Genomic DNA, 25,000 nt, shown 5'->3' with positions numbered 1-25,000 from the left:
GTAAACACATATAGGCTACATACACTACCACACACACGAATACCAATTTAAGAAGGTAAGGTGTTTGAAGATATCGCGATTTATTCAGAATATCATTCGGTGTTTACTCCCCCCCCCTTTCCGCATCTTATTATCCTCCGACTGTCTCTAGGTGATTTAGCGGCGCCAGTCTGAAGCAGGTGTCCAACATGGCGATCTCGGTTAGCGGATCTCTCTCTATTCCTCTCGCTGTATTGATGTTTTTGGCAGCGTTTGGGTTGAAAGGTAAGTTTGAAAACTATATACATATGTCTGCTTACAATTGGTTGTGGATTGTTTGACACAGACAGAGCAAAACCACTTTCACGTACCTTTGATATGTGGAAGGGGTTGTTCACTGAACTATTGGGAATCCTATCGCATCTTTTGGGTTACTGTAAGTGAATGGGTTTAAATCCCAACGTTTCGCCGGCTCAGGCAACCACATTTTAGACAAACTCCGTCTTGCCCATTCTTGAGGGCTTATACAGTTTGCAATTCAACCGCAGGTTACACTGTTACAGTTTCCGAAGTGCTCTGACAGCTTTTGTCACGGTTATACAAGTGTACGCGCACGGAGCATGATGGTTTCTTTGCAAAACTACACCGACAAAACAATAATATAGAAAGATCGAGTAATAACTCAGTATCCTGCCATTGCATTGGTTCAGTTGTTTGATTATTGCACTATTGCTTCGAAAGATGTACAACGTTGACGGAAGTAATATGAATGAAATTAAAAGTAGGCGAAGCTCAAGCAGTACTAAGAATTGTAACATTATTCCTATCGGTCCTGCATTTATTAGCTATTCATTTTAGCACTGCAACGTTTTCCAGACCCTCTTCCTGCCCCAAGCAATCAGTGCTAGCGCAGAGAGGCAAAACACGCAATGCAGCTTGTAGTCTTCTCCACAGTGTCTATCTTGCGCGTTTCAGAAGCAAAGCTACTGTACCATAAGCGATCGCTGTAAACTAGCCCAGCACCTCATTAAAATCCGCGTTTATCGACATTTACTCAGAGGCAATGCTCTGTTTGCTGGGCTCCTCACGGAGAGAACAAGTTTAGTGATCGAGGTTGGTGTCGCTGATATTATACAGTGTGGCAGTTCTTTGTACAACATATAGGCTATAGCCTACAGTTTCATACAATGTTGCCATGATCATGCAGCAGCGTACTTTGATTTTGACCTATGAAGCAGTGAATGTTTAATGAAATGCTTCAGGGTGCTCTACCGAAATACCGAGCCCTATGAAAATCAGTCTAGGCTATAATTCAGTCGCGCAGTTCTCTTTTATGTTTTGCCTAATTACTTTAATTAGTTTCTTATTTATCGTGACGCATTATAACGACTAGCAAATGAAGTGACAATTTCTCATTTAGGGCAGCTCATATGGTAAGCTGTAAAGGCAGATGATGCATTCAGCATCTCTTTGGAGGAAGTGTTCACGACTCTCAACAGGTCCATCCCGATGTTCTGCTTGCATGCTCTCTTTTTTTTCATGCTTAGCGCATACGCGGCCTCTATTGCCGTCCGTGTTCATAGTTTAGCCCGCTGTCAGTTCTCCGTTGTGCTGTCCGTTGAAAATGCCCAGGTTGTGTTGAGCTCGTGTCGGTGTGCATTATGCACTTGCGGAAAGACGCTGCTGGGTGGCTCCAGAGTTCCCGTGGGAGCCACGCTCATCTGCCGGTGCTGCGCACGGTGGAAACCCCGGGCAACGTTTGGGGACACTTGGGGCTCCTGAGCCATTTTGAAAAGAGACTGATTGTCACCTAGGGACAAAGTCCCCGAGCATTCTTAACCAGCTAATGTCAGCCAGAATAGCATCGAGCATTGACAGGCAGAGCAGAGCCTGGCCTGCTGGAGTGGACCAGAGGATCTCTAGAGGGTCAAGCTTAACAGCAACGCCCCACTCATTCACATGTCTCTCCGGGGAGACCGCTCTCAGGTCTCTGATTGGTCACCTGTTGCAGCCAATCAGAAAGGCAGGATGTGGGAGTTTGAGGTTCTATGCTCATTTGCACCCACTAGGTAATTGGTGTTGGGAAGATGCTGAGAGAACTGCAAAACTTTTGTCTGATAAGGTGACAGCTGGGGGGTCTGTATGAACCCCCCCCCCCCCCATTCCCCAGAGAGATTAATCAACTCCCCATGCAGGAAAAGATGGCATGTATTTGAAAGTGTAGAACTTCTTTAAACTGATATTTCATGTTAGTTGTTAACAGGTCATTTTTGCTCATGAACTCTTCTTGATGGCAATTAAAGCCAAGTGGTTGTGCATGAATCTTTCAGGATGTCCTTTGGAAGAGAAAGGGTTTGTGCAGCAAAACTCCTGTTTCAGTCGCCTTCCTTTCATGGCAAGTTGAGACACTCTGTCTCACGGCTAAGCTCCCTGTTAACATGGGAGTCTGTCTGACAGTGTGCTCCATACCAAAATGACTTAGCTCTAATTAGAGTTAAGCCAAAAGCGTCAGTTGCTTGCTCATAAAGAGACAGCAGTGCAATACGACGACATAACATCAAACGTCCAGCACAAAGCACTGCCCATGCCCACAGTGGCTCCCTTATCCAGGCGTTTTTTTTCTTCTCTCTGTACATTTCGGTTTCAAATGTATTTCAACCTTAATTACCATCAGCCTAAAAGTACCTGCAGTTGAGTCTGTAAAAATCCTCTTCGTTTTGGGTCAGTGATTCCCAAGAGTCTTATATGGTTTCTCTACGATGTCGTCTGCAGTGTGAGTTTGAACGATTGGAAAATATTGTTAAAATCCAGGTGGATCTCACTTCAAACAGCCCAATAAAAGCAGCAGCGTGCGCGGGAGAGTGAAATATAGCCTTCTATTGTGCTGTCGTTTTATCTGTCCTCTTAAAATATAGGCCAGGTGTGTCAGGAAGAGAGAGATGCTACAGGTAAACAGTGTTTGATTGCATTACCATAAATATACGGCCTGCATTCAGTGGCGTTGAGGTGTCCTGCACCCTACTAAGGGAGGGGAGGGGAGGGAGTCTAGCTCTGTGAAGAGGCTCCCTGCCCTTCATCATCTTAAACCATCTTTTCTTTTCCCTTTTAAAGGGACTGGATTTAGTGGACATTAGACATGCATTATGCTCTGTTTAATATGCCTTTCTCTAATTGCTAAATAATGCAAAGCACTAAATTGTATGGCCTTAGCTGCCACTATTGGTGCCAGGAGGAAAATCCAGTGTTTTAACAGGGCTTGCGTTTGCATGATTGTGAAAATATTCAGTTTCCACTAATGGCATATTAAAGAGCCTGTTAGCTATTTTTTAAGAAGTAGATTAAAACTTCAGTAGGTATAGGCTGTAGAATAAAAAAAGGTCAGATTTAGATGTGCATTAGATGCAAGTACCAGCCAGTCCATCTGCACCCTATTCTGGCCACGTTCCTATGGTGGACACATTTATACCACCATTTGCTACCACCATTACTGTCCAGCAGTCTATGGTGATTGTATGTGTGTAGGAGTTTCTCTCTTCTCTTCTCTTCTCTTCTCTTCTCTTCTCTTCTTTTCTCTTCTCTCCTCTCCTCTCTTCTCCTCTCTTCTCTTCTCTTCTCTTCTCTTCTCTTTTCTTCTCTTCTCTTTTCTCCTCTCCTCTCCTCTCTTCTCTTTTCTTCTCTTCTCTTCTCTTCTCTCCTCTTCTCTTCTGCAGTGAATGCATACCCAGACCATACTGAGGTCTTTACTAACTGCAGCTCCAGTAACCATACTGACATACTGTAGTTGCTGTGGCAGATGCTAGTCAACACATGATGTTTTTGTGGTTGTTACAGGCTTCATCCAGCCTAAACTTGCGGCTGGCTGCTGCTGCTGAGGTATTGCAGGTCACCTGATAACCTGGACACTATTTCCACTGTGCTAAAATGCTCTGTAAAAGTCCTGTTCCCAGACGGTCAGTCTGTTGCACGTGTCCGTCGGAGGCGTCTCAGTGTGTGATTGACACGCGGGCCACATGAAGCAATCCCCTTGCCTCTGGTATTCCTCTCTGGTGGGGGATGTTCAGTGTCTAATGAAACCAGTGCTGAGTGGCCCTGAGAGTGTGTGTGTTTCCGCTGCACAACTCAGAATGCAAATCGACCTTCTCCTCACACCCGCTGAGTACTCCCATCGGACGCACAACATGTGTGTGTGATGCCTAATGCATCTTTAGTAGCCTGAGAGTATGTGAACTGGTGCTGGGTGTGAAGTGTGTGTGAGTTAGCTCTGTGTATGTGTGTATGTATATGCATGGAAGACAGTATGGCAGTGGCAATTTACTCGCTAGTATGCTCTAAGAGTATGGCTGTGGGTATGTTAGTATGTTCTGAGAGTATGGCAGTGGGTATGTTAATAATAGTATGCTCCAAGAGTATAGCTGTTGCTATATTACTGTGCTCTGAGAGTGTGGCTGTATGTAGGTATGCTGTGAAGACAGTATGACTGTGGGTATATTAGTGTAGTACTCAAATTACTTCTGTGTGAAGTAAGTCTGATCTGAGAGTATTACCATGAAAGGTAGTATGTTGTGAATGTTTTAGTATGCTCTGAGAGTATACTGTATTTTAGTATGACAATGCCAGTGTTATAACGTATGCTCTGCAAAAATATCTGTGAGATTGAGTATGCTTTTAGAGTATGGCTGTAATTATGGACTTGTAGCAGATTGCTGTGAATTGATTTGGTAGGCTTCTGTAGGGACTGTTCTGAGTGCTTGCTCAGTTGTTCTTCAGGGACTTTGAACAAATATTGAAATATTCATTGCTTACGTATGTGCTATTGATAACATAGCTGATTGGATTCAATTGTCCATGAAAACTACTAAACAGTATAAAAATATATGGTAACACTTTACTTTACAGTATCGACATAAGAGTGACATGACACTGTCATGACACATGAACCCTAACCCTAATCCTAACCTTTAACCCTAATCCTAATCCTAACCCTAACCTTTACCCTAACCCTAACTCTAACTCTAACCCTAAGCCCTAACCCTAAACCTAACCCTAATGCTAACCCTAACTTATTATGACAAAAACCGAATGACACTTAATGACAGAAGCGTTATGTCATAAACGTTTATGACTTGTTTATGACACGTTCATGACAGTGTCATGTCACTCTTATGTCGACACTGTCAAGTAAAGTGTAACCAAATATATTTTAAAAATATTACAAATATGGCTTTATAGGATATATATATATATATATATATATATATATATATATATATATATATATATTTAAGCAATATAGCACGAGTGAGAGTGGGGTTGGTCATGGATATTCCCACGGGTGTTGTTCGGCCGTAGCCACAAGTCGAGTGGCGCAGGCAACAACAGCCGTGGGAATATCCATGACCAATCCCACGATCACGAGTGCTATATTGCTTTTATACAACAATTCTACCACAAACTAAATAATCTGAAAACACCCCAATATTGTTTAAAAATGTCAATTTCGACATTGTTCTTACGCATTAAAAAATAGTTCCCTTTTCAATAGACAGCGTCTTGGTTGCTAGGTAACCAACATTCCAGATCCCTCATTACGGGTCTTTGTGGTTTACGTGTCTTCTTGAAAGAAATGTTAAAAGTCGGGCTGAAATCACATTCATATCTAGGTTTGCTGCATGCATGTTACAAGGACACTGGGCCATGTCATGTAAGGGACATGGTACTGCAAAAAACGGAAACATAGCCTACATTGCAGAACCACTCAACTTTATTTATGGTGAATAAATGTTACACTACTGTGCACAGCCTGACGTGATGATGCTAGCACGTTAGCAGCGGTTAGCTAACTATGCTAACGTTAGTTATCTACAAGTCTCCTCCAAGTGACAATCATATTATAGGCCCTACACAATGCTGGCAATGCTGAGAACAATTAGCATCCTCGTTTATCTTACTTACATTGAGTTGACTGTGTGGCTTAATCCACAGATGTTGTGAAGCACTGTTTCGTTATGGTTTGCTAAGGAGTAACCCATTGCTTAAAATAGTGGAGAGCTGGGATGAGAACATTGTGTCAAATCTTCGCATTGTATTGCGGAGTGATTTATTATTAGCTGTGCAAAGTCTGAGTTGAAATGTCCAGGGATATTCCAACTCATGGAACGTCTCTCGGCCAATCAGAAACAAATAAATAGTTCCATAGAACCCAATTGTTGTATAAATATATATATATATATATATATATATATATATATATATATACCGGTATATATATTTAGAGTTTTAAATGTTCTAAATACATTTAAATTATGTCGAATTATTAATTTAGAATCAGCCTGTGTGCATTTCTGATTGTGTGTCATATATGTCCTTCCTCTTTTTTACTCCTATGACACTTCCCTGAAATGGACAACAACAAACAAACAAACAATCACACAATCAAAGTTGTTTATCTTTCTGAGCAGTCTTTTCACAATTCTGTTTCTGTATTGAGTGGGATTTTCAAAGTGCTTAGCTTTAGATCCAAAGGCGCTTCAACAGTGGATCCATAGTCCACAAACATATACAGTAGTATGTATGTTTGGAATTTATCGATTTGTTATTCTGAAAGTTCATCATTTATTGTGCTGTGGTATAATAGCTGTATATATGCTGTATATGTGCATATATATCATGTGTGTGACAATGACAACTAATGTTCTGCTTGACACAGATACAGTACGTTGATAAGGCAACGTGTGGCTTACATGACACATAGAGCCCTTTCAGTTGGGGAGGATGCCCAATGTTTAGCTTAGCTTTAATGCTAATCTGTTCATGGTGAATCTCACCGTAAACATGGCCATGCCTGGATCTATGGGGGAGCGTAATGGAGTGCTGGGAGACGTGTGTGTGTGTGTGTGTGTGTGTGTGTATGTAACGGAGTGCTGGTGACTGACTCAGACACAGTGGGAAACCAGCCGAGGGACCCTGTGGCGGTGGGGGGAAGGTTGGTACCCAGTGGTTGTGGTGGTATTTAAAGTATTTAAATCATTTCTTTCTCTTCAATATATTTTTGGGCTTTTGCCTATATTTGGATAAGACAGCGAAGAGAAACAGGAAGTGAGTGGGAGAGAGAGAGAGAGAGAGAGAGAGAGAGAGAGAGAGAGAGAGACAGAGAGACAGAGAGAGAGAGATGGGGTGGGATCGGGAGATAACCAAGGTTTGAACCCGGGTCCCCGTGGACTCCTGGACACCGTGCGTCCCCGGTTCTAATCATCTATACTTTAGATCTCACCCCGACCCCTGTTTGTGCCAGTCCAAGAAATAATGATGTGGCAGATATGAATAATTTAATGTTTTGTAATTTGCTAACGGAGTGGTCCATTCACGGCCTCCCCACCAGCCCTCAAAAAGGGCTCTGCCAAGAGATTAAGACGACAGTCGGCGATAAATCGGGGGGAAAAGATGAATAATTATCCTGGTTGCTGGCGAAGAAAGGGGAAAATGTGCACACATGCTTGTGCCTCATCATTAATCTGTGGCGTGCTGAAGAGCTGAAAGGAGAACAACACAGCTGGGTAATGACGGCGAGGCCTGTTGCAGGCGTCGCAGATAAGCGCGCAATTAGCCGACGCCGACTCATTTGGAGGTTCCTGAATAATGAGGCCTTCCTCTTCCTCTTCTTCTCTCGCTCTCACGTGCAGCGACGGCTTTTACTACCGCAGGCCCCATGCCACACTCACACACACACACACACACACACACTGTCAGAGGTGTAAGAGTGCTCTATGGGTGTGTGTGCGTCACAGTCCCAAACGTTTGTTTTAGTGTCCTAATGATCAGTGAGCGGGACTTCTCTGTGTCCTTGGTCTGAAAGATGGACGACCAATTTAAATGGGCTCCGCTGGGTGTCTACCTTTTGGCTGTTGTCACAGCTTTGAAGCATACTCTGTGCCTCCCTCTGATCTGACGCAGGAGCGACGCTGGGACACGTCCAATCAAAGCCAATGGGAATGACCGCATCCCATGACGTGCCATCACTGCCAGGCCTTTTTTCTACTGTCCACACAAACACACACACACACACACACACACACACACACACACACACACACACACACACACACACACACACTCGTGTCTGCTAGCAGTTTGCACTGCAGTGGTCAGTGCTACTCTGCATTCAGCAGCGAGGGCAGACAGCAACAGGCCCACCTGACACCAGCGTGATCGCCAGGCCAACGGACAGGCCAGATAGCCAATTAAGGTCCAGCGAGAGGGGCGAGCTGCCGACGCTATAATATTTGGCTTCCTAAACCAAACAAGGAGAAGACAGCTTGTTGTGTGAACGAACGCACAAGAAAGACAGGCATAGTGAGAGGGAGAGAGAGAGAGAGAGAGAGAGAGAGAGAGAGAGAAGGTGAGATGGAGAGAAGGAGGGCAAAAGATGGAGAGAGAAAGAGTGAGAGAGAGGGATAGATGGAGAATGAGGGACAGAAAGAGAAAGAGGGTGAGATGGAGTGAGAGAGAGATGGAGAGAGGGAGGGCGAGAGAGGGAGAGAGAAAGAGTGAGAGAGATGGAGGATGAGGGAGAGAAAGAGAGCGAGGGTGAGATGGAGTGAGAGAGAAAGAGAGAGGGGGAAAGAGAAAGCGTTTGCGGGGGAAGGCTCTTGTTTGGAGATCTTGACAGGCCTGAGAAGAGCTCGGCTGAAGTGACCTTGTTTGTTTTAGCGATTCTCAAAGACTCGGACTCCTCCGGGGGCTTGACTACGGAGCACATGGCACTTACTGGGCTGGAGAAACTGCTGCTGCTTTAATACCCATGTATAAATCCAAGCCAATAAAAAAAGGAGGACAAGCAGGCTTGTGTCTCCTGGGGGTCTCCAGTGCTTTGGGACTTACTGTGCTATTGTACTGGAGAGTGTTTTGATTTGATCCCTGTTTGAGGAGGATAAAGACGACGGGGGTTTTATATGGAGGTTTTAACCCCAGGCACTTTATTCTACACATAATAGCAGAATACAATCAGGACTGTAAGCTCCAAATGCCAGTGAAATACAGTTTGGTTTTAGTGCCCAAATAAAGTGGATAACTGGACTCGCATCAGTCCAGCTGATCTTCTTGGGCAATGAAAACGTTTCAGTTCATATTAATGGGCTGCCAGCCTGGTGATTCTCTCCTGTCTTGCTCATCTGAGGAGGGGACTCGGTGGAGTGATGGCGTCTTCCACGACGTTGCCGACGGCTTGCTCGCGGGCTTTTTGGCAGGGGATCTCCGTGGAGCTGCCGCGTGACAGAACTCTGCTCAGTGACGGAGAGGAGTACAGCCGGACGGGCGGGCTGGGGGGGAGCGACGGCACATCTGACGTGGTGACAGGGCCCAGTCACGGCGGTTTCGAAAGGCCGAAAAAGGAGAGACGCTAAGTGGCCCTGCAGTGGCGGAGAGTTGAGTGGGCAGATTGGAAGCGGAAGTGGGGAGGGCAGGAGACGGCGAGAGAATCCCTCATTCATGACAGAGCAGGGTAACGAGCCTCACACACTCAAACACACACACACACACAGGGTAACGAGCCTGGGGGGGGGGTGCTTAACGAGCCTTGGGGGGGGGGGTAACGAGCATTTTGGGGGGGTGAGTGGGGTAACGAGAGAGCTCAGGGACAGGGGGAGTGGGCCCCATGTCTACTCTGATAAATATGACATTGTTCTCCAGTGCCCCCCCACCCCCTACCCCCCACTCTCGGCTGGACTAGCCTCATTGTCTACCTCAGTGGCCCGGCCGCTTGATTCATTTTCGCTCCGGAGAGTGAAAAAAAATCAAATTATTTTGTTTTTCAGGGCATCAAGAGCACATTAGTGCGCCTGAGAGAGCCGGCACAGGCCTCCATTAACACAGAACGCCGCCGCAATAACGCCACAGCCACCGCCATTCTCCACAGCCACACAACGCATGCACCGCGCCACACACACACACACACACACGCACACACCGCTGTGCGTCAGCCTGGGAAAACACACACACACACAAACACACACAAAAACACACACATACACTGAGGCGCGTCAGCCTGGGACAAACACATGCACATGAACACTCACACACAGTGCTGCGCGTCAGCCTGGGAAAACACACATACAGACACACGTACACACACACACACACACACACACACACACATACACACACACAGCGAGGGGCGTCAGCCTGGGACAAACAGAGAGCTGACAGCCTCGCTTTGTGAGCAGGCCTCAGTGACACCAGCGCCTTGATATGTACATCTAGAAATCCATCTGTCCTTTTAGTTTCAAACACTTTGTCACTTGAATAGGCGCTGCTGCTTTTGTTCCTGTGTCTGTGTGTGTGTGTGTGTTTATGCAGGGAGAAAATAAGAGACATCTTGTGTGTGTGCACGTGTTTGTGTGTGGGTGCATGTGTGTTTCTCGTGCTTGTTGGTGACAGGATCGAGGGCTCTGACAGGATGTGTGTGTGTGTGTTTGGGGTGCCAGGCAGAGTGTGATCGTGGCCTACTTCAGTCGAGTGTTCTTGGAGAGCCGTGACATGAAAAATGCTCTGAAATGCTGGTTCGATGACATGGCCACAAAGCACAGAGGGACGTGACCCAGTTAGGGGCTGTCAGAACTGTCCAGGTTACTCCGGGTAGGAGGGTCACCCATTCCGCGTTGCCATGGGAACCGTTAAAAATGGAATGCATCCTGTAAGTGACTCTTAACCTTATTATCGGTGGTATTCATCTCACTAAGGCCACTCTGAAGGGGAAATAAAGCAATCGAGACAAATGGCCGAAGGTGAATCAGGTGTCATGGCAACGGCTTGAAAGCGACCCTCTCTGTGCGCTGGCTCAGTGCAGATCAATCTGGAGGCTCGGAGGGTCCCCAGCTGCCCGGCTCAGGGCGAGAGGCCGGTCAATACCGCACGCAGATGGCAGCCTTGCCGGCCGGGACCCCCCTCCCGCCAGAGCTGCTGAATACTGCAGCGTGAGAGGGCATCGAATTCCCCCAGAAGGTAATCCGGTTTCCTTAATGAAGGGTCCAGACGTGTCAGTCTGCACGGAGACCGCACACTTACACAGTCTCACACACACACACACACTCACACACTCACTCACACAGTCACACACACACACACACACACACACACACACACACACACACACACACACACTAACTCACACAGTCACACACACACACACACACACACACACACACACACACACACACACACTCACTCACTCACACTCGACCAAACCAGTTTGCCTCGTGACACCTCAAATGCTCTTGCACTGGCATTGCCACTGTAGGAGCATCAGCCACCAAAGGCCCCCAGTGAAAATCTGCAGCATTCCCTAATGCTCGTCCTTAATTGTAGTCTGGCAGCCTATGTGCTTAGATATTGTTTTGTAACTTAAGAGTCCTTGTGGAAGGCCGCAGCCTTGTGGGTTGGCTTGGCACAGACAAACCATCTTAATTACTCCCCAGCGATACTGGCTGCATTTGTCATTGGCAGCTGAATGAAGCCGGTGCAACCCCAGCAATAATATTAATTCAGCCAAAGCCGTCGGCTATTGATCAGCCCCCTGGCCAGGGGACGAGCATGTAATGGAACATCTTCTGTTGGGAGTGCAGTGCTTGTGTACTGTAATCACAGCACCCCTGGTCACACACACAGTCACACTCGTACTAGTATGTGCGCACGCACACACTGACACACACACACACACACATATATGCGCACGCATACACAAACGCACACACACGTGCATACACAAACGCACACACACACTCACACACAAACGCACACACACACACGCACACACACACACACACACACACACACACACACACACACACACACACACACACACACACACACACACACACACACACATGGCCTCTGTCTAGGAATCCCTGTGTGGACAGTGGTTGGTGTGTGTGGTCAGGGGAATGGGGATTAGCCCGCCATTAAAGATGCTGTGGAGCTTCCTGTTCCGGGCTGCTAATTCGTCCCCAGACCCGTGACTCTGGTTCTGCTCGAGGCTGGCTCCTGTCACGGAGGCCGGCACTGTCACCCGGGATCCTGTGGGACCACTCTCCGGTTCTGTGAGAGATCCGGCTCAGGAGCACTGCAGAGCCACAGCCAGAACGGCACACTGCTAGGGACACGGCTAATGGCTCAGTTATCTAGAACAGTTCCTGCTTAGCTTTAGTATAAATGTTCAATATTCTGTGCTGAGGAGAATGGTCAGTAATCAGGCTATTTAATATTGTACAGTGGGGAAGAAAACGTCTTTGTAAGTACATTTTAATGATAAAAACCCTTTCTACTATATTTCATTAAGTCTATAACAGATCGTCCCTTGCTGCATTTATCTTAGGTAGTCGTGTTAGCCCTAAAATGACCCCGCTGCAGTTCTTGTCCCCAGGTCACTCAGCTAATTCTTCTGTAAGTTTCTCATTGGGATGTAAATGGCGCCTCTCCCCTGCTGTGAGTCTATAGCCGACATGTCCTTTAGTCTCCTCCGCTCTGAGCTCTCCCCACAATGTTAATTTAATTTTAGCCAATCAGGCGCATTGATTTCCTTTCTGTCTGCTCTGAAATGTTGTGGGAGAGCTCTGTCAGCGCTAATGCGATTCAGTCTAATTTGTTGTTTCTCTCTGGAAGTGACAGTCATTTAACATTTGGAAGCTTTCAGAAGCGGCAGGGCTGTTTTTCTCAATGGAGAGGCACACTGTTAACCTTAACCTTTTGGCAGGTGTTCCCTGGCGGGGCCGGGGAAACGCGGCCACATGAGAACCACCACATGGCGTGGCAGCGCAGGGAGGGGGATCACACACACACACATGGCGTTAAAGAGAGGCGCCTGATACGCCGCTGTAACACAATCAGCCACTATACAGCAAGCACGGCATGACACGGCTCGACACAGCACGCCATGGCACCACGCTGCAAAATGGCAGTCAGTGTTAATGTGAGCCAGAGAGTAGACAGACATCAAATATCTTCTTTAGAGAAGACATAAAAATATAAACTCTATTTTAAGGCATGAACAGCCGAATGTTATTTTTCATTTACTTAATTCAGAATGACTGCAAGGCTCCGTCGGAGCAGCCGCTGAGTTTGCTGCTGATCTGTTTTGTCCGATGTGAAATAATCTGTGTTTGGCTCAGTATTCAACCTGGCAGCGATGAGATGTTGTGGCCTTGCCTCTGGTTAAATGTACTTGCTGTTGTTTGATGAGGAGAAAAACAATGAATTGCTCATAAAAGACACCATTCGATGTTAACTCCTGCTGTTGAAAAGCACAGGGCCCGCTTTTCATCGATAGAGATGTGGGAAGTAAAGTAACTGTTGGATGTTCTGAAACACCAGCAGGAAGATAACTTAATGAACTCACTCTCTCTGTCTCTCCTCCCCAGAGTTCTTCAGTACTCAGTGCCATTTGCCACACAAATGAAGTGAAATTATTCTAAAAAGTAAAATCACACCAATAAATCTGGACAGAGAAAATAAACAGCCTGGTGTCCCCTGCGTTGTAGTTAGTCATTAGTCCCCTTTGGTGTTCTGGTGTCCCCTGCGTTGTAGTTAGTCATTAGTCCCCTTGGTGTTTCAGGTCTTTGTGCGCGTTTTGTGATCCTCTATAAGCGAGTCTGATTCAGATCCTGCAGCCTGGGATAACAGCTAGTTGAAGAGGACAGAGCAAAAATAACTGTTGCATTAATGATGATAGGGTCATTTGGGATTAATATGGTGAGGTTCTCATTATTATCTATCTGTACAGCAGTTTAAAGCGTCTGTGATCCTACATACACACATTCCTGAAACTGTATTAATGTCGCCAGCGAAGTTTGTTAATAATTTACCCAGGCTTTATTAGTAACTTTCACAGGAATTATGAATTATTTAATTTGGAATTTGGTTGAGATATCTTCAAGCAGCAATTTTAATCTAATTTAAATTAAAATAATTAATCTGTTCAAAATCCATTACCTGTAACTAGGGTAAAATAACACAGAAACTAATCCTCAACTTTTATTTTTAGACTTTTTATCCTATAATATTTTTTTATCCATTTATCCATAGTATTTGCTGTGATGTAGAATATTTTATTGAAGTATATTTATCAGTAAAAATGACCTACAACTAGCGGTACGGGGCTGGATGGGCCTTGGCTCTGTGGCTGCAAAAGGCCAACAGCTTTTCCAGCTTTATGACCTACTGTGGTGAGAAGCATTCTATTTTACAGCATAGAGATCAATTGAGCACAAGCAGGCTTGTCTGGAGCACTATTCGAGTGTCAACAGCTTAAAGACACTCGGAGTATGAAGTGGTAACAGAATAATCTTGATGATACCGTTTTACTGCATAGCACAGCACTTATGATCCCTTTTTAAAGCATAGCATATCATATCATAGCCTGACACTGATGATTCCGCCAGAGAACTCTGTTGAATTTACGTGAGTCTGTTCACTCCCTGCTTCTGCTGCCGAGCACTTTATTACTTTGAACAGGAGACTCGTCTCTGAACATGGCGACGCGGGAGCAAGACTGCCTGTCATCATCTGTTCTTAATTAGTGGGAATTGATTTATCCACATAGATGATCCAGGAGGGATAATATGATAACTGTCTAACATGTGTAATCAAAGAAGCTTCTATCGACCTGGCTGTGATCTATGACAGTACGTGCAGGTGGGAGAGAAGCAGCCCAAGAAAGCTCTGGTGACCTCATAACAGCTCGCTTTTCTTCCTTGTTCTGTTTAATAACAGAGGGAAAAAAGGAATATGAGTGAAAAGAAAAACACTCTGCTGATGGAAAAAAGCAGTGTGCGTGTGTGTGTGTGTGTCAGAGAGAGAAAGAGAGAGAGAGAGAGAGAGAGAGAGAGAGAGAGAGAGAGAGAGAGAGAGAGAGTGAGTTATGGCGATGGAGCAGGAAGATGACATCCATCAATTTGGAATTTTCGGAGGCGAATGTAAATAAGGCCCAGGGTGAGATGTAAATGATTTGTTTAGCATAAACTGGGGGGCTTGTCCGGGAGCACCGCCATGCTGACTTTCAGATGCAGCGTCTGGCCTTTGAGAAAGGTATTGCTGGAACAATGGTTAATTCCCTCTGACAGAGGAGAGGTTATCTTAGGCATGGTAATTGGTTTGCGGCTGTGAAAGTTGGATTATTTGTAAGACCTCATTCAGCCTCTCACATTTTATCAGTGGGTTGCAGAGACAGTGAAAAGTGTTGCCGGGAAGGATGGCAGGGGAAGGGGGAGTATTTACATAAAACGAGGGGAGAGTCGGTGGTTAGTGCAGCGGCCGAGCGGCCATAGCCGTAGTCGTATCCGTATCGCGCTCACTTTCCTTTCACCGTATCACACGGCGGGATCCAGGGATTTATTTCCAGCACCAAAGCATTGGGAGAAAGCTGCCGTCTAAATGCCTGATCTCCTTAGGTCTGAGGTGTGAAATGGCAGAAGAGGGATCATATGGAGGGTTCTGGAGCCCTGCTATATAGATTGAGGCAGAGGTGTCATTAGATATTAGACTTGTCCAAAAGCTTACTGTCCATCACGATATCCGTCAGATTTATCAGTCTAAGCTTCACCACTGGATCAGTTCAAGATACTGACACCAGAATCAATTATATATCAGTATATCAATCACAAGCTCATATCTGTGAGGCTCATATACAGGGTGTGTGTGTGTGTGTGTGTGTGTGTGCCTAGCAGATGCTTTAAAAGACAGCCTAGCTCAGGTGAGATTTCTGTAGATAGTCAAGGGTGTTGTTTGCCTAACATGGTTTAATGAGATGCCAGGTCTCTTTTACTATGACAATTTAAAAGTCTTTAAAATAGAATTACTTGTTGATGATGTATTACATTGATGTGTTGATGCTATCTGAAATACGTGGACCTGAGAGTCTATTTCTAGGACTGTGATTATGATTGTGTAATAGCCCTGGGAGGTGTTGTGCTCTCTCCTCTCCAACGCCTCAGTCGGACCACAAATGTGCCGTGCATCGCCCTGACAACTGTCTAACGATGTGTATCATCAGATAATGAAAGCAGGGGATGTAGGCTGCTAGCATGCCTGTAATTAAATCACGCCTGCCGTTAATGGATCATCAATGGTGTATCTGAAGCTGGGCCACATTAGCCATGAAGGCTAACGGATGACCTGCACCCCCGCACCCCCCCTCGTGATCTCACCCATGAGCATGGGCATGTTACGCAACTGGCAGGAGAGCGCAAGGTGGGGAATCGGGATGTAACTCACAGGGTGAATGAGGTAAACTCACCATGAGGGTTTGTCTTGGATAGTGATACCACTCATGGAGAGAGTGTTGGGAAGACTGTCATCCACTGCCGTGTACCCTTACCTCCACATGTGGTAATCTCCACATACCTCCACACACACACACACACACACACACACACACACACCTACACATGCACACATGTGCACATGCACAACTGCACGCACACACACACACACACACACACGCCTAAATCACGCATGATCCGTCGTTTGACTCCTGAACAGTTTACGTAACTCAGAAGGTTAATTGCGTTAACCCAAACTAAAAGGAAAAACACTTTGCTTTGTTTTTATAAACAGAAATTATATTTCGTGTTGACATCACGCCGTTAAAAAAACGAGATATAGCCTATCCATCCAGAAGTGCGCATTAATCGACAGTAAGTGGAGGCAGTGGTTCTCAAACTTTGCCATATCCTACACTGGTGTAAAAGGCGTGTATGGTATCATATTTTTTGTAAAGGTCTGCCAGGGATATTCTTAGGCCTATGAATGGTGTGCCTTCTCACAAAAGCATAGTCACTGGGCTCAGCTAGATGTAGCTTTCTCCTTCACCAACCTGTGAGCCTATGAGGCAGTCACGTTGTCAGTGGCACTCTCAGGTCCTTCTCATCTGCTGATACAGCAACATAAGTATTCCGCTATAGCATTGCTCCTCATTGCCTTACTCTTTTCCTTTTCAGAATGTTATTTCTATCCATAATCATAAGTCTTTCTTCAGTGAATTAGCAAGATACCATCAGAAGCCAACAATCATAAAACACCTGTGCGCGCGCTCTCTCTCCCGTGCGCATGAAGATGTCTGCTTGTTGTAGGCTAGATTTGCGTGAGTTCTTTCTATCTGCTTTACTTTTGCGAGTTGCGACCACCTAGGCTATGTATGTTATAGACGTTCTATGAGGTACCAGTGTTTAGCTGTGTCACAAAACAATAAGCTTTGTCAGACTACTTTTAAAATGATATTCAGGGCTATATACATTTTAAACATTCGGGGCTGAAGACCCGACAGGGAAGTGTCAGGAATTTTCATACGAGAGACGCTCTCATTGGTGGTTAGGATATGGAGTATGGAGATGCTGAATTTAACATCAACTGCGATGTTTGATTTTAAATTAATGTAAATTTAGCCGAGACTGTAAGCTGGCACACGTGGGTGCTCGATATTTTCCGTGGTATCGGCGCCTATGCACACACACACACACACACACAGGGCGTAGGTTTGGTCTCAGCTTTGGTGGGGACACATCCCCAACTACTGTTGTCACGATACCGACATTATTGTTTCAATACCAATAGTAAGTGAAGAATCTCAATTTCGATACTTTTGCGATTTTGCAATAGAATTTGATTGACCCTTCACACACACAGACACACACACACACACACACACACACACACACACACAAAGAAAGTGATGGTTGTCATAGGTTTCTATTTCAGATTTTAGAATTCATATAAACTTTATATTGTTAATTATTTATAGTATTTTATGATCTGCATAATTACTCATAGCTAAACATATTTAGTAATTTGAATACATCACATTGATATTTAAATTATTAGGCTACACTTGTCTTTAATATCATCACATCTGTGGTGTGTAGGCTACAGTAAATCTAATTGAGTGCCTGTCACTTAAAGTAAAATGTGAACGCAATTAGCTTTCAGTCTCACGGTTTTAGGCTAGTGAAAAATAGTTTTCGCAAGTGCAAGGATATGTGGATTCAATCATGTTTGCTATGTCATTAGATAAAATAAATGTTCAAAAAACTAACAAGTCAAAGAAAATCTTTCTGGGATGAGATCATAGAAGAGATATCTGGTGTTTTGCAATGTTCATTTCTATGAGTATGGAAATGCACCATAGTTTATCTTTTCTTTCTTTGCATTGTGCAGGCTACATTCACAAATACCTTAGCCTACATAAACAGAATATAGGAACAGGAAAATGTCTCGGATCCATTGTTTATTGCGACTGCAAGATTGGTAGCCCACTTATGTCAGTGATGGTGACTTCTATTCTGTGCTATAGCCTATGCGACTGTCCGTGAGGCAGACCCTTATTCAACATGACTCCTAACTTTGGTTGAAAGATTACAGAAGCTAGGTTTAGCTGTGACAATATCCTGGGTAATATCTTAACAGCTAATGATATTTTACACAGTAAAATCCGCATTTGAAAGCCTGGTCACCAGTTGCCAGTTTGTAGCCTATAGTTATTTTGCCTACTTCGACTCTGCATAATGAAAAAGCTTTGTAGGCTATGTCCCCTTTCTTCTTATTGGGTGGCATAGCTGATCTACAAATCACAAAAAGGGCCAAACATGTACATGCTGTAGGGCAAATGGAATAGCAAAATGTTTTACTCTGGCCTTTTATGGGGTATGTATTGGCAGACAGCCCTGGTAACTTACTGTTGTCGTTGACACACACGCTCGCTTGACTGCCAGTGCAAAGTAGCCTGTGCTTTGACACTTTGTCCGATAACCCTTCCCCCTTCCCCTCGGTTTTTCAGCCAATCAAATGATGACGTTTCTTGTCGGATTGATCAGCAGCACAAATGAGTTCGCTAAAATATTGGTGGGGACAGTTTTGTCATCTTAAAAGACTAGTCCTTAGCGTCACACCCTAAATCTACGCCCATGCACACACAATACACACACACACACACACACACACACACACACACACACACTTACAAACACACACACACACACACTCGTGTTCATTCTCGGCCACTGAATCCTCTCTGGTCTGGTGCTGTGAAAACCTCTATCTGTCAAGGAGATCCTTTTTTAATTGCGGCTTCTTTACAGCTCCACTCCTCCTACATCTTATTAGCAAATATGGAGTGAAATGACCCAGGGAGGATTTCCTGGACTCCCATTCCTCTCCTCTCCCCATACACATACTGTACACACACACACACACACACACACACACACACACACACACACACACACACACACACACACACACACACACACACACACACACACACATTCCTCTCCCCATACGATTGTGTGTAGCAGCCGGCGTTTCATTCCCTTCAGAGCTGTGGGACTAGCAGTGCAAAGCTAAAGCGCTTTATTAAAGTTTTATACCAACACTTAAACTGGCATCATGAATTTATAGCAGGAACATCATTACTATGATAAATTATGTTTTTTTTGATGCAAGATACTCCTTGTTAAGCGATTATGTGCAATTATGTGTAATGACTCCTTCGACGCAGGAAGACATCAGGTACAGACAAAATGCATGTTTGTTTTTTGTCGCCTGCCATTAGTCTTCTGCGTGGAAGTCTCAGTGGAATATTAATCAGGATCTGGCTCACACACACACACTGGCTCACACACACACACGGGCACACACACTGGCTCACACACACACACGGGCGCGCCCGCGAGGCAGCATGAGTCCCAGGAGGGGCCCCATCTCTGTCCTTTTGGGGCCAGTGGGGCTTTAGAGCCACAGCTAGGGCTTCTATCATGCACACACATACTCACACACACACACACACACACACACACACACACATACACACTCCTGCCAGTGCACCTATCACACACACACACACACACAGACACACACACACACACACACACACATAAATTCACATAGACGTACATGTTTGTAATAAGTGTTTCTTCATCAGTAATTAGACATTAAGTGTATGGCAGCAGGGCTGGTGTGTGTGTGTGTAAGGGAGTGTGTGTGCTGGCAGTCAGGTGCTCTGTATATGAAGGTGACATGGGGACACAGTGTTCTGCCACGCAGACAGACAACCTTTTGCTAGCCAGGAGCTCACACACACACACACACACACACACACACACACACACATACAGCCCGCTTAGCACTGTCACCGCCGTCGCTTAAATCATCATCAATCTGGCCAATTACGCCTTAGTGCACCTGACATATAGCCTGTATGCAGCAGCCTTAAAGCACCACGCGCAGCGGCCTTCTGGGATTGGCTTTGAAGCTGTCGAGGGGTGTGTGTGTGTGTGTGTGTGTGTTGAGGTGTGTGCTGCTTACGGCTCCCACTCCAGCGGAGACAAAGGATGCCGCTGAGTGGATTGGCGGCCTCTTTTCTCCACGGCAACCGGGAGACGAGTCCTAATGATGACGACGGAGTGCTTAAATCCCCGCATGCAGACCCAGCCCTACGGCTCTGGGTTTCAGGCTGATGATGTTCTCATTCTCAGAAGTGTGTGTGTGTGTGTGTGTGTGTGTGTGTGTGTGTGTGCTGCTCCGCTCCTCTCCTCTCTCACCTCATCTCTCTCTCTGCGTCTCTCTCAGGTACCCCTGGATCACAGGCCTGCCTTCTATCTCTCTTCGCTAATGACTTATCTCGCCTGGCCTCTTTCTCTCGACAGCGTGATCAAAGCCGGGGCATCAAAGTAATATAAGGACGTAATTACCCCACAATGTGTGCATGTTTTAGATCTATACACTGGGCCTACCTACAGAGTTGGCCAAGATACTTTATGGCTGTAATATATTTCACTTGGAAAACATGGAGACTGCTTTGTAAAAAGCATTGAATATCATGTCATGTAAAATGTATTATCTGTGACGTACAAAGTACCCAACTATAGTAGACGTTCCAAATGTGGCTGTGGGAATAAATTGAATAAATTACTCCAAGTCCCGAATGTATGAATATCTGGAAATAAAAATGCTAATCCTGAATATGTAAATAACGTTAAGCTTGAGAATCTCAGCAGACCGTTGCGTAGGTTTTTGCAGATGTCTTGATGGACCAAGTTAACTTGATGTGTCTATTGTTGCGTTGAATAGCCAGAGCTACTTTTAGCTAGACTTTAGGAAGAAGGAGAAGAACGTAGAGAGATTTATTATTTTCAACACGATAAGAGTGATTTATTTAAGCACAATAACAGTGTAATGTTAAATCTCAAACGTTTCATGACGGTCTTAATTTCTGCGGGAACATAATCACCCCCACCCCCAATAGAGCCCTGCTGATTGGCGAGAAAGTAAACACACGATGAAAGCCTTGGCAGCCACTTGACCTTTAGCTGGTGATGTTATTGGCTGCAGACTGAGCCTTCGATTAAAAGGAAGCCATCCTGCTGCTAATTGTATAACATTACCATTAGAAGTGACTGATTTTACAGTCACAGGTTTGGAATGGGAACAAGACTGATCGTGGCACCGCACCGGCCTACAGCAAACTGGCATGGCAGCAAACCTAAAGTCGGTTCCGTCCTGATGCCAGCAGCTGATAAGACCGTGGCTTAATAGACTCGACGTACAGTAGTGTTGGAGGTGCCAAGGAGGAAGAATAAACATTTAGCATTAGCATAACTGCTGCTGGGGCAATGCTAATGCAAAAGTGTGAACCTAATGGGATCATCAGTTTCCTATATAACATATGTGCCAGCATGCACACATACTGTACCTACACACATATGGATACTCAAACATATATGAACATGTACACACACATATACATACACATGCATGAATTAGTGTGTGCTTACCATAATTAGACTGTTTTGCCTCAAGAGTTAGGCAAGGAACTGTCTGGCTGTAATATATTTCATCTTGAAAACATAATGGCTACTTGCAAGTATTACATATAATATAAAATGTAATATATGTTTGGAGAAAGGTACATAATTATAGGTAAAATTCCAGCCTGATCACAGCTGCTTATGAGATGAGCATAATTCAGGCACATTCACACACACATATTCACATGCACGTACACACACACAAACACTCACACACACACACACACACACTTACATGCACACAGTCTGTTCCTGTGTGAATTCATGTGAGCTTGTTTGTGAAGGACAAATGAGATCTCTACCCACCCTTGCGACTCTGGAGACGGGACAGTGGGAGTGGCTCTAGTGTTTCTCTCTCACTACAGGCAAAGTGATTGGATGGCAGGAGCGTCAGTCTGTATGGGAGCATCCTGATTGGTTATGTCAATAGGCTGGTGGTGTTGGAGTAGTTGTTGTGGAGCGGAGAGCGTTGGGCCGTCCTGGGAGAGTGTGGGCGTTCTCAGAGCAGCTGTTTTTGGGGTAGTTATCAGGATGTAAAGCCTGTTAGCTTAAGTGCTCCGGGCACTCATGGCAGCTTCAACAGAAACAACACAATTCACATTTTCCCAGGACTGAACCCGGAGAGACAGAGGCCCAAGACTGCTGCTGGCTGCTGCGGCAGAATCCCAACAAAGCCAAGCTCAAAACTAACACCGTACACGGAACACCAACATCAGACCTTCGTCAACACTAACACCCTACACCAAACACCAACATTAGACCCTCGTCAACACTAACACCCTACACCAAGCACCAACATCAGACTGTCGTCAACACTAATACCATACACCAAACACCAACATCAGACCGTCGTCAACACTAATACCCTACACCAAACACCAACATCAGACCCATTTCAGCATCAGACACACAACAGACCAACACCAGACCCACACTGGCAGTAATAAGATGCAGTCCAACACCAACACCAACTAAAGCTGAGTTTCCACCCAAAGTTTTAATGTACATATTTAAGAAATCCAAACACTTGAAAATAAAGCTTCTATTTGCTAGAGGGGTTTTATTTACTTGAATACTTACATAGTTCCTCATACATTTTCTCGCATAAGACATAATTCAACTAAGGTTGATGGAAACAAGTTTATTCACATAAATTTGCATTCGAATTTTCAACATGCATTTCTGTAAACACCACATCTGTTCACAACTTTTCCCTGGATTAGATAATGTTAATTTTTAAACAAACCTGCTCCTCTCCCCACCATCTCCCCTGGACTCCTAAGATACCCCCCCCCCCACACACACACAGTCCTACTACTAAGCGGTTACCTGTACCTCCTGATGCCCCCCCACACACACACTTTTGCCCCTCCTAAGATGTCCGCCATGTTCAGTTTCCTAGGCTGTTCCCTCTATCTTTTTCTGTTCCTGTAATAATTAGATGCCACCAGAGAGCTGTCATAATGCGACTAAGGTTGATGCAAATAAGGTTATTCACATAAATTTACGTTTCTTGGAATTTTATCGTGCATTTCCATAAACGCTTCCTTGAAAACCTTATGTTTTGATTCCCATACAGTGTCTGTTCACAACTCTTCCTGTGATGAAGAGAACTAGTGCAGTGCCCGTTCAAACATGCTATTCCTGTAGAAAACCCGTAGCCCAATTACATGGCCTTAGGTAGGACTGCTTGAAAAATAAGATGATAGGGAAAAGCGTTATTTCAACTAAGCATTCAAAACTGAATATTATATTATAATACATTATAATAAATGTGCAGTGAGCAGAATTTAAGCATAGCTGCATGTGACATTTCAAAATGACAAGCTTAACAGCTTTTTTGAGTTAAGGCTATATGTTTAGCCTGTTGAATAACTTCATGTCAGAGAAAACAAACCATTTTGTGGAATGATGCATCATATGAAATTTGGGACTCAAAAACAGTCTCTGGTAGCCTATAAGTGACATCACGCTCTGCCACTAGTTGTCTGCAGCTGGTATTGATTTGCATGTGTGGCATTCTGAAACGTCCTTAAATTGGGGACCATTATCGCTTGTTTCATTTTGTGACCTTGCAGTCAGAATTGTCGATTGTTTATTCAAAGTCTAATGACAGTGCAAAATAGCTGCCCTGGGCTATTAAAAGTGTCAGTTTAGCCTATTGCACATCATTTTCACATTGTTTTGAATAGCCACTGAGCCTACCCATGTTTGTTGGCTTGTTGTTGCAAAATTCGCGGAATCATTTTATGCAAGACACCTGCAAAGTCTGAAATCAATCCCACCAACGGTTCGACAGATATGTGGTTAACACAAAAACACACAGATGGGGGAGTGGCTACAGTAGAGCGGCGAAAGCCAATGTGTGCCTATTTTACCGATATATTTACCGATTTCTTTAGCATTTCTTATCCAAACAATGTCAAACCTGGCACTGCACCTACTCGTGCCCGTAGCGAGACACCTGGTAAGTTTGAAATCAATTGGGTGAATGGTTTGACAGATATGCGGCACACACACACCCACACAAACACACAGACTGCAATTTATAGATAGATAGATATTCCTTTTTTAACCTTGAACCTGTTTCCTTGTGCCTTCCACACCCATCTCCCCCTTGTCTCCCCCCCCCCCCCACCTCCCCTAGAGATTAGTCTCCCCTATGCTTGTACTTCTAAGATGCCACCCCCCCTACCCTAACCCTAACCCACACACACCCACCCACCTGTAACCCTATACACTGTTATTAATCCTAAAGTTACCCCCCCCCTCCATGCTTGTATTCCTAAGATGTGAGTCCTAGACCTCCCTCCCCACACACACACACACACTTTTACTTCTCCTAAGATGTCCCCCTGTGCTCGCCCTCCTAAGCTGTTCCCTCTACCTTCTCCTGTACCTGTAATTAATCAGACGTCACCGGAGAGCTGTGCAATGTCATCCCAAGGATTTTATTAGGGCTAGACTTCATGGGCTTTAATGAGTCTTATGTCTTCCCTGTGTGTTTTATATTCATAACACTGGCTGTCTGCCGTAACCTTGAGGTGAGGGGAAATCTCCTCAAAGCCAGCTGCAGCAAATCACAACACAGCACAGCACAACACAACACAACACACTAAAACAACACAGCAGAACAACACAACTCGGCACAGCACAGCACAGCACAGCACAATATACTA

The 25,000-nt window shown here is 44.9% G+C and overlaps 1 protein-coding gene across 1 annotated transcript in view; it reads left to right on the top strand.

The window, feature by feature from the left end:
* Positions 1–197: 197 nt before the first annotated feature.
* The window catches only part of cadm1b (cell adhesion molecule 1b), a 262,909-nt gene continuing 238,106 nt past the window's right edge, over positions 198–25,000 (top strand). The window contains exon 1 of the mRNA XM_076290360.1: positions 198–264. Within this exon, the coding sequence (XP_076146475.1) occupies positions 237–264 (28 nt within the window). The 5' untranslated portion in view covers positions 198–236. The remainder of the gene's footprint in view (positions 265–25,000) is intronic.

This window comes from Alosa pseudoharengus, unplaced genomic scaffold (genome assembly GCF_046254945.1).
Source record: "Alosa pseudoharengus isolate Yale_2024_CS ecotype anadromous, Long Island Sound unplaced genomic scaffold, YU_APseudo_1.1 YU_APseudo_1.1_scf_18, whole genome shotgun sequence".
Taxonomy (NCBI): Eukaryota; Metazoa; Chordata; class Actinopteri; order Clupeiformes; family Clupeidae; genus Alosa; species Alosa pseudoharengus.
This window is presented reverse-complemented; position numbering and strand designations above follow the sequence as displayed.